Genomic DNA, 12,089 nt, shown 5'->3' on the forward strand with positions numbered 1-12,089 from the left:
AGTAAATATATATATATATATATATATATATATATATATATATATATATATATATATATATATATATATATATATATATTATATATATATATATATATATATATATATATATATATATTATATATATATATATATATATATATATATATATATATTATATATATATATATATATATATTATATATATATATATATATATATATATATATATATATATATATAATATATATATATATATATATATATATATATATATTTTATAAATATTACTTTATTTTGTCTCCAAAGCTATGCATTCACCGTTACTTTCATATGCAGCAACGAATCATATTTTTTCTCTTTCAATTCTCTTTCTTTTCAACTCAATTACGCGACAGGGGAAACCATCAAAGGGAAGAACAATACAATGCATTTAAAACGATTAATTTTAATTTCGTGCTTTGGTTTGACATTGGCGAATGTTGTCACATAATTTTTGGATCCTACCTAGTATGATTACTTTTATACGTAAGAATATGTATACTAAATTTACACCGCAAAACTCACTTGTAGTTTAAGAATTTAAAAAGCCCACTGTTTTATGAGATAAATAATTAATTGAACATGGTTGTAAGTTGAGGTAACCAAACAGATCACCAAAGGTAGCTATTATATCCAGGGATCCAATTTCTAACAAAAGAAGGTCAGGATCCCTATAGTCTTCAGAACTTATTTTAATGCTTAAGTGGCCTGAATGCGGTCAAAAATACAAAAATTTGAATGAAACAAATAAGGAAGTATGGGATCTCAGCTCCCATAACAATTAGGCGCTGATCAGCAGAAAAATATATTCATATAACGAAGTTCAAAAAGATGAATTGACTGGGTCATCAGAAGCGGTTTGACATTGCTACATAGTTAAAAGTCAGTAAAATTTTATTTGTTGCTGATAAAGTGCACCATTATTGTAGCTATTAGGCATTAATTTCATCAGATTTTCAGTGACTGAAATTATTAGAAAGTTTTATTTTACATGCATGCCATGGGCGATAAGGTCACTTTCAAAAAATCATAAAACATTTTATGGGAAAAAATAGGGGATGCGGTGTCTACCCACTTGTTAAGCATTATATGGGGTTCAAATGAGCCAATTTTTAGATTTTAAAAAAATGGGTTTTTTGAGTAAAATCACTTCAAAAATCGCTAATTTTTGAAAATTTTTAAAATTTCAAATTTTATTTCCGAGGCTGTATGCATCCAAGGATTATAATAAAATATGTTATGAAACTATCATATAAGGGCTTTAGACTGCCATCTCCGTTTAGTAAAAAAAACTTTTTTTTCATGGAGAAAAAAAATCATAAAATCGGTAAAAATGCAGTTTTTTCGCGACAAAAATGATTTTTTTTTCTTTATCAAAAAAACCTAACTAAACTTTCAAAAACGATGTCTGGAGGATATATGGGTCCTTATTTATTTTTAGAAAAAATAATTATTCAAATAGGTTAAATACTTTTGAAATAATGTCCATTTGAAATGGAGTGTTTTGCCGGTTTTTTTCCAAAATGGCGGATTTTGTGCAGAATTTTAATAGGCTATAACTGAAGAAAAAAATTTTTTCTTGCAAAATCCTTTTGGGATATTTCATATGTCCCTTAGTTGTAACTACTGTAATTTTTTCAAAAAAATCGGTGATGGTCATGTGACAGACCCTGCCTGATCTGAAATGGAATGGCTCTTGTGTCTCTGACAGATAGAATTTGGTTTTGTACTTTTTTCTTGTTGATTATATAGGGAAGTTGTTGAAACAAAGTCTATACATAGGGAAATATAGCGTCATTAATTTTTTTAAGTTAAAATCAAGTTCTTATAAAGTTAAAATATTTCCTCTTTTTTGTTGCCAACAACAATGATAAATATTAGAAATAATAAAGTCTGTTTTGTTAATAAACTTTACAACTTAATTTTACGACTGAACATATTTGTAGATTAAAACTTTTCAATTAATGCAGGTTTGTTTGATTCAAGTCAAGTCATTATTTTAAAAGCGTAATCCATATTTCTTAAGTTCAGCCTTTAAATTAGATGTTACCAAAAGAATAGATTATTAACATTCATTAACAAAATAAACTTTATAAAACTATTATTTTCCATTGTTTTGGTAACAATTAAAACTCGGATTTCGAATATTGTTTTTTTTTTTCATTGTTCATAATCTATTTTCTTCATTGAAATATACAATTTTGTTGTGAATATGCTTAAGTCAAGAGCAGAAAGAATAAGAGCCTGGCGTGAGATAAAGCATGCGGGTGAAGTAAGAGTTCGGAATGTAAAAAAAAATGAAAAGATAAAAGTTTCAATTCTATCTTGTGTCTTTACAACACACAATTATTGTTTGTTGTTATTTAAAATGTTTGCAGAAATGGGACTAGTATTTACATAAACGTTAATTCTTACAATCAAGTAATATTAATCGGTTTAAAAGCATCTTTATCTTTTCTTTAAATTTCTTTTGTTTTTATGGCTCATTTTCTAAAATTACAATTTCTTAGAAAAGCAAAAAAAAAGTTAAAAAAATAAAAAAAAAACCACAAAAAATAATTTTATTTTCACTTTTGAATGACAACGTTTTATTTTTTATCTCTATAAGTGGATTTTTACTCACATTTTAGACGAGAATGAAATGAAAATTAGTGCTGCAAGCTTTTGCTTAAGAGTTAACGTTTAAAGTCTAAAACAAGTAGATAACAGTTAAACTGAAAAAAAGTAGTACATTAATCTTTCCTAATTGTTTCAGAAACTTTAAGACTGATGCATATAAATTTTGAATTTAAATTTTTGAATTACGTATAAATTTTATCAATTCTCCGACTTGAACTTGGAAAAAAAATGAAGAAGAAAACATCTCGACCTTATTTCGGAAAATGGAATTACAAGGTCAACTTACATAAAATACTTATCTAAGACCATCTTCGTTTAATAACGACAGTTCTGAGAACACATTTCCTGGAGCAAGTTCAATATTATTTTAACCACACTTGTACCACTTAAGGTGTCAGTTCTAATTATTGAATTCTTTTTCGGCAAATTTGAGCACCAGCCTCCAAGTGACTTCACCTATATTTTAAAACTGCCATCAAAGGTGCATTAAATGCTTTATATGTAGGTCGGTATGATATAAATGAAACGGGGTCCTAGTTTGGTGGGTTTGAACTTTTGCATGGAGGCCCTCGTATGGGGGTGTTTGCTGTAAACGACCTGGATACCTGTTAAGATCACGGCGGGAAAGATCATTTCAAATGCAGATATATTACTTTTAATTACTTTTATCAAAATCATGGAAGGGAAATATACTTTTTCAAGGATCGGAATTTGGTGGAAGGTATTTCGCTAGCAGCCAAAATGCATGTAAGTTGTGCTGATAAAATTGGATTTGTTGACTATAAAATCGAAACAAGGGTAATCATTTACAACTTATACAGCAGGCTTGAATTCTCATACTCGCCAGACCCGCTGCGCTTTGGAGGGAGTCATACATTTGAGGGTCCCAAGAAACCGAAAACCACTTTTTAAAGGCGAATTTACTTACATTTTAAGCGTTAAAAATATTTTTGTTGTAAAATTTCAGTAAATTTATTGAAATTTATAGTACTATTTAGGTACATCAGCAAATATTGAACAACAAAAACATCTTGCCAGAAGCCGTCAAAATGTACATTTCAACTTTCAAGGAATCTTCAAGCTTGAACACTATAATGAAAAAAGTTGACGTAATGATATCGTAAGGACTATCAACACTTTGCAAGTTAAATAAATAATTAAATAGATAAATAATAAAATAAATATAAAAAATAAATAAATAATAAAGAAATAAATACAAGAAATAAAAAAATAACAATATATATATATATATACATATATATATATATATATATGTATATATCCAAAGCTGCAGGCATTGCTTCAATCGATAAAACATTTAAGTGTGCAAATATTTTTTTCAATGTTAAGTCTCTGTAGATTAAAATTTCCTTCTGTTGTAATTTTTAGATAGTTTCGTTTTAAGTTGTGCTGAGTTAATTTTTAAATGTGCTGTAAATAGTTAATTAGTTTAAACGTTTTGGATTTAGTATCGTGCAAGAAATGTAAAATTGGAGTGTCGTGTCAGCGTAAAGCATCATTATACAAAGGTATCCTGTATCCGCCCCTGCATGAGGCTGAGTCTTGAAAATTAACAAGTGTCCCGCGCTCTGTATGCAAGAATACTTTAATAAATTTACAAACAGGTAAAGAATTTACAAAGCTAGTTTTATCTCGAGCCTATCAGCAAGTTCTGAACTATGACGAGTCTCCGAAATTGGAAACAATTTAAATTCAGGGAATATTATTTAGGTACCACAGAGCACCATTCTGCACCAACAATGCTGAGCTATGCAAAACTTGTTCATTTATACTATTTTTGTGCCTAACTTTTACGTCATTATGACGTCCTATGACTCATAGGAGAAATAAAACACATTTAAAAACAAAGATTGAACTTCTTCAAGGGCGTTTAGACAAGCCGTCAAAAAATCTTGATATAAAGTTATAATAAAACTCATAAAAATAAATTAAAACATTAATAAATTGCAAATAATTTCAAAAGATTTAAAAAAAAATAAAAACCCTCTGATTCAAAGGACGGATTTTTTCTTCGGACGAGGAAAGGAATTTTGAACCAGAACCCGTTAAAAGCTTTTTCAATTTAAGTCTCAGAACAAACATAGATAGTTTATGATGTGTTTCGATGTTGAACAAAGTAATACGCAATAACAAGCATTAATTAATGTTTCAAGCGAAATGCTTTGTTCTTTTACATTCAGCTCTGTTGCTGTCAAACATTTATTTAAAAAAAGCTAAACTTTTAAACTTTTGTAACGCAGTTGACGGTTAATTTAATTGGAAGAATGAATTTTCCGGTTTCAAATAACAAAACAAAATCAACAAATAGTATTTTGCTCTATATTGTTATAACAGAAAAAGGTTTTCGAATTTTGAAATACTTTCTTTCAGAAAGTTTTCTGGATTCTTTATTTTTTTTCTGCCTCATCAACTTTTATTTTAATAACTGGAGTCTTTTTCGTAACACAGACATATGAAACAGACAGGACTTTTCTGAAGCGGAAACATCGTACTGGTAAAAGTTGTCGTCTTCTTAACGCATGATTGACTTCTATTGCAGTAGTGTCAACCCTTTTTTGCCCCTAGGGCCACACCTCACATAAAAATGACTTTCGTGGGCCAAAACGCATGCAAAATCTAAATATATTAGATTTTTTTTTCTCTCTAGATAACACGGGAAAGCACGAACGTTGATAAGGAAAATTAACAAGACCGAGAAGGATTGTCATTGTTACTATATGCTTAAGTTTACATCTGTCTTTTAAAAATCAAATTTCTGACCAATTGGCTCCAAATTTGCAGCAATCAATACCGTACGGGAATAATTCGTTGTTTCGGAAGATTCTAGAACAGTTTTTCGATTCTTAACATATAACATGCCAACGAGTCACATAGATCAGCTTCGAGGGCCACATGTGGTCCACAGACCGTAGGTTGGGCACCACTGTGCTATTGGATTTGTATGAGTTACCTAAAAATACAGTTGAGTCAAAAAACAGGAATGATAAGAAAAAAAGAAAGAAAAAACCTTGAATTTGTGTCTAACAAGTTCAAAATTTTGCAGTCGGGGCCTAAAGTCAGGTGATTTCTCTGCGTCTATAAAAGTTATAAATTTTGAAAAAAGAGCTCACCTTTTCAAATTTTAAATTCATACTAAATTTCATAAAAAATAGGATACTAATGGACCCCAATGTTTTGAATGTAAATGCCATAATGTGTGAAACAATCATCAAAAAGTAAATAAATAAATAAATCTGTGCTGTAAAAAGAGTACTCGCAAGTGTTCTGTTAGGCAGAATTATGGTAAGGTGCTCATAGAGAGTAAAAAAAAGCAAAATTTCAGTTCCCTCTTTTTTTTTTGTTGTCTACCAGAATACACGTGTGTATAACTGGCGCTCATCACGTGGCTGAAGTTGTTTTATTAAATTAGCACTCGATTTGTGTCACACGCAGTTGCGTACTGCATCTTTCAAAAATTAATAAAGAAGAAATAAAGAAACAAGAAATGAAAGAAAAAATAAGAATGAAGGAAGGAAAAAAAAATAGCCTCGTATTAAACATTTTTATGTCCTTATGTTACACGAGGGACAACATATGAATAAGTAACTGAGTTTCTTAAAACAAAATTGGCACTGAAACCCGTAAAGTAACTTTTCCTTTTTTAACGAACTTCTTCATCTTCCTCATTTCCTATTAGAAGGAGAAAAACAAATTTTTAAAAGTTTTTTTAAAGTTTACATACGTAGACAAATAAAATTAGGAAACCATTCATGATCAAGCGAGTCTGAAAATATATTTAGATGAGATTTTTCTTGAGCGTGGGAGTAAATTAAAACACTAAACTTTACTGTCAATTGAAAATAAAGGAAAAATAAAGCAGATAAAAGGAATCTTTGAAGAACATTGTTACAATTCGCATCAAAACTTTTTTTTCCAGCAATGTTAATCCAAAATAAATTGATAGCAACATTATTCAATATTCTTATGTTTATAAAAATAAAGATGTATTTTTAAGCAATAATATTTAAAACGATATAAAATTTAGAATCGAAAACTAATTTTGTTTTTGTGAGATCAAAAAAGTTACACAGCACAGGATTAAAAAAAAAAAAAAAAAAATCCAACCATCTTTTATCGCTGTTACTGAAATAACAGGTTATGTATAAGTAATTTGTAATGACCAAATAAATACAAGCTCAGGAAATACAGCTTAGGAATAAAAAAATAAACTAATTTCTTCTGTTCTCAAATACTACAGCTCAGCAGATTCTGTTTCTTTTTAATGTTTTATTTTTCTTATTTGTACAGTAAGAAGGAAAGTAAATTTTAGATTAACCTCTATAAGTTAAGAAAGAAAGCTAATTTTCTATTTCTTGGACATGTTCCAAACTACAAGTAAGCATTCGATCCATACCGTACATGTACCACGGGTATAGATCTCTATCCTTTGCCAGGATTTGCTAAACATCGTTTTTAAAAAATCCATATAAACTCTTAATTTTTGAGGAACATTAGATAATAACTTAATAATGTTTTTAGGTAAAATAATGAATAAAGGGATTTTTTTTTAAGTGTAAAAGCAAAGATTTAAAACTTGACAAAAATATTCAGAATATGAAAATTTAAAAGTGATCTTGTGTGTTGAACAGTGAAGCTAAAGAAAGAAATAACATTGACAAAATTAAAAAAAAAAGAAAAAAAAAAACCCCAATCAATTTAAAAATCTACAAACTTTTAATATATGCATAAAATTTTTATTTATAAATTAATAATATTTTAAATCAAAAATATCTTCCTAATAAGAGGGAAATTAACTCAATGATCAAATGGAATTTACTATTTCAGTTGATTCTTCTGTTTATAGAACTGAAAAACATTTTCTGCAGTTGATTTTAGCAAATTATATGTTGTGTATGGAAACTATTTTAAGTTATACAAATAAGTTCTTGTAAAGTAATAAAAAAATTAATAAGGGTTGGATGGAGTAAGTGGGACCCCTTTTGAGAATAGTCCGTTCTTGAAACCTTATACAAAAGTTTTGAAACAAAAAATGTAAACTTATTGTCTTATTTTAACTCGGACATTATTAATGAAAAAAGTTTATCATTATTTTCTTAAATAATGCTTTAAATATTCTTAACGATTATATTTTTAAAAAAATCGGATGGGTGTCCCCCTTAACCCTATAGTGGGTTCCCCCCTTTTAACTAAAACTTAAATAAAGCATATTTAAAAAGGGATAAGGAGGTGTTACTTGATAAAATATGTAAATTTTTAGTGTGAATCAGTTTTTTGTAAATATATATATATATATATATATATATATATATATATATATATAGATATAGTATATATATATATATATATATATATATATATATATATATATATATATATATATAATCCATCATTAGACCTACTTAAATCTTAATAATTTTCTTTCATGTATGTTTCATAAATACATAATCACCAGCTTTAGCAGTTTTTGTAGCTCAACTATCAATTTCTACTAAGTCATCATAGTTGTCTTGTACTTCACCAGTACAAATATTTAATCAGAGTTGCTTTTGATTTTGAAACACCCATTTTTATAGGCGGACCCACTTACTCCATAGTGAGGGGATCCACTAACACCTTAATAGCAGAAATGTACGGGGCAAGTGGGACCCCTCTTCTTAAACAGTTATTAATAATATTTTATGCAAAAATTCTCGTTGCTGTATGAAACTTTAAGTTAAACTATACGTGAAATATTAATTATCATAAAAAATATAATAACTCACCTGGAAATACTTCTTTGAAAAATGTTGCTTGAACTCGCAATTTTTTTTTTTTTCAGATTTTTTTTTTTTTTTTTGACTAATTGCTATGAGGCTATAACCAAGAACAAAATTCCACGAATCCCCAAATTGTATGTGCAAAACCAATCACTGTGGTGAAATTTAACACGATCCGTGCAAAAAAATTTGAAAACTTTATCCATATTTCAGTTTTAGGGGGGTTGATCCACTTACCCCATTGACCCACTTCCCCCCAACAAACCCTATTTAAAAATAAGAGTTACAACTACAAATCAGTGTTTTTATGTAACAGTCAATAATTACTGGTTTTACGTAAAGATAAAAATGGAAATTTTTTATCCACAAGCTCAAAATCACACCACCGATGGTGAGTGGCTGCTAAATAATGGAAAAGTACCATGTCCTTTTGCATCAAAATATTATAATTTGATTGAGCCCTAAGAAAGGTCGTAATCTAATAAGTAAATAAATAATAACTTGGTTTTTCAAATGCTTTACTTAAATGTTATTAAATTTTTGTTAATCGTATAACATTTGGTTATTATTTTAGTTTTAGAAGTAATATTCGTAATTTCTTTTTTTGCTTCTGTGTTGATTTTATTTCTCTAGAGAACAGCCATAGTAATAGTTCAGTTCAGCTTGTTCTCAAAATAATATTATATTTTCAGTACATTATTTGTTATTTTATCTATTATTGAAGTTATTTTATCCACTTAAAGTTTAATTAGTTATCAGTTTTAATTTAGTATTTATGTATACAGACCGTTTTTAAGTGGCTAAGTCTTCCAATTTTATTCCTTTTAAATTGTACGTTTTATTACTACTAAGTCCCATAAAACATAATAGGGTAAACCTACCCAATTTCGTGATACTAAGGATTCAAACAGTATAATCGATCATTTTTTCTGAATTTATTGACTTGATATTTTTTTCCATAGACATAGTAAACTTTATTCTTAATTATTAAACCATCAAACAGAATTAATACATGATAATATAATGTAATTTAATTATTTTCCAAAAAAGTATCACATGTACCTAAATTCGTGATAGTCTACCTTATTCCGTGAGTCAGTGTACCTAACTTCGTGGTATTGACTTAATCACCGTCACTGTCATTTTCTTCATTACGTACACATACACGACACATGAACACTGTTGGTGGATTTTTTTGAGTCAACTGCCTGGCAACTTTCATGATACCAATTTAAACAAAAAACAACATTGGATCCATGGGCTCTTGTTATGTCCTTTGTAGTAACTTTCATTACAGTTGGGGCAGAACCATTCATCTTCAGCTTCACCTTTGCTCTTATTGGTGTTCTTTTTGGCTTTAACCAAACTGCTGGTACTGGCACTGACACAGGATTTGGTACTGTCACTAGTACTGGAACTGGTACTGGCGGTGGAAGTATTACCACATGATTTCTCCCCTGGAAGATGAACTGCAGCTGATGGATCACGCCTCTTCCTTGCAGGTTTTGGAGCACGTGCTGTAAAATCAGGTAGTTTTAACACATCATCGATGCCTTCCTTTGTAGCAGGTGCATTGCTGACTGACAGGGAATTTTCATCCATTCACCTGTTATCCACGTTTGTTGTCAGGGCTTCATCAGGAATTTTCATCTTGTTTAGTGGGAAAACACCAGCCTTGCAGAATGCAGAAATGATATTTTCTCTGCTGAATGCTTCCAGAAAAGCGGGACTGAACATCCCATGGAAATCGAATCTTCCTGGTCTTCTCAGCGGATTACCTTCTTGAAACTGCCTCAGGTGTTTCTGCCAAGCCAATTTCAAAGGCCGGTATACTGCTACATCCAAAGGCTGTAGCAAATGACTTGTGTGGCTTGGAAATGTTACAATTATGATATCATTCTCTGAAGCCATTGCAATGACTTCAGGAGTTATGTGACTCGCATGTGAATCCATTAATAGCACCACAGGCCTTGCTGAGGAAATCCCCTGGACAAATTTTTGAAACCACATCAGAAATAACTCTGAGTTTATCCAGCCACTCTGAGACACTGCAACTGTTACATTTGGAAGCGCCCCAATTTTCAAATCATCAATCATTCTAGCGCCTTTGAAGATCAGTAGAGTAGGTCCAAATTCACCTGCGGCATTGATGCAAGGTAAAACGGTGTGAGTTTCAGCCTTGTTAGCAATTACTCGATTATAGACGAACCTCTTGCCTATTCTTGTAACAACTCGTCCAGACTTCACAACGTAGCACAGCCCCGTTTCGTCGCAGTTCCTAAATTTGTTGAGGTTTGATGCCTTCTGGAAACTTTCCATAAACCTCAGAGAGTTTGTCGTAGAAATCATTGAGTAACACCCTATTAGAATTGTTTGCCCGATATTGGGACAAATTTTCGGGTGTTCTTAGGCCTAAATTGTATCTGCGACGAAACTCACGCCACCACTTCCAACTGGCACATTTTTTCTTGTCGCTGAATGGAAACGGTTTGTTGTTTGAAGCACACTCTTTCTCAGCAAGGGAGTATGCTATGTGCCTGATTCGACTGACCGTCAAACCAAACCCAAGCTCCTGCATATTAATGACAAATTTCACTAACGAAGTTTCAGTTGCTGGGCCTAGAGCAAACGGTCTCCCCACTTTTCTCACATCCACACTGTCACTGTCACCTTCACAGCGTGTTATGTAGTCTTTCAAGGTGCTCCATGGGATGAAAAAATTTTTTGCAGACTTGTACACTGACCAATTTTCATCCACTACCTTCCTCACTGCGAGTTGAAGTGTTTCCTTTGAGTATTTCTTCCGCTTGTTCCCACCTTTCTCTTTTTTCCCACCGGCTAGCTTGCTGTAAATAGGCGCCATCTGTCTGAAAGTAGCAAAATTTCATAAGAAATAACTGTGTTTTTGTAAGCCTCCGTTACGATTATTACACACAAAAACAAGAAACTAATATAAATACCACATTCATTATAGTATTAATTTAAATATTAGTGTAAGAAATACTAATTTTCTTAAGAGATTACATATAAAAACTTACATTAATTATTGCAAGGAGTCACACCACGTGCACACTGTTCTCTTCTAACTGACAAAATGGCTACACAATAAACCAGTTGCCGGAGACCTCCAAAGCTTTGCCTGGGTTTGGACAACATCCTGCCATCTATGAGGAACATGTCAAATTAAGTGTACACAACCTACCTAACTCCGTGGTAAAATAAATGTTTCGTATCACAGAGTAAGGTATGTCACGAAATAAGGTAGGTTCACCCTACTTTTACTTCTTTTACTTCGCTGTCTGTTTTTAGGCAAACTTCATTCATAATTTAACAAGTTGCCTTAAAAAATATAGAATAAAGAACTAACTGTGAAAATATTTTACAAAATCAGAACAAAAAGTTTGCTAAAATTGATCAGTTTTTTTTTTACTTTTTCGGGATAACTAAGTTACTTACAACTGATAAAAATGTTCTCTTCCTATAAGCCATTTAGATAAAAGGATAAATCAAATACTGAATGTTTTCGTACTAAACTCAAAGAAATTAATGTTTACGTAGATTTATTCAGATAAATTTATTCTGAGATGACTAGTTAGCGAATAGCTTAGAAATTGCTTTGATACTCTTGATAGCGATTTCTGTGTCTCAGTGGTACTTTCAGAATTCTGCGTT

The 12,089-nt window shown here is 30.5% G+C and overlaps 1 protein-coding gene across 1 annotated transcript; it reads right to left on the reverse strand.

Annotated features, from left to right (window-relative positions):
* Nucleotides 1–10,019: 10,019 nt before the first annotated feature.
* Nucleotides 10,020–10,514, reverse strand: LOC129222553 (uncharacterized). The gene has a single exon (XM_054857066.1). It carries the CDS (start codon nt 10,512–10,514, stop codon nt 10,020–10,022), a length of 495 nt encoding a protein of 164 aa, XP_054713041.1.
* Between the last annotated feature and the right edge of the window lie 1,575 nt (nt 10,515–12,089).

The sequence above is a fragment of the Uloborus diversus genome, chromosome 5, assembly GCF_026930045.1.
Source record: "Uloborus diversus isolate 005 chromosome 5, Udiv.v.3.1, whole genome shotgun sequence".
NCBI lineage: Eukaryota > Metazoa > Arthropoda > Arachnida > Araneae > Uloboridae > Uloborus > Uloborus diversus.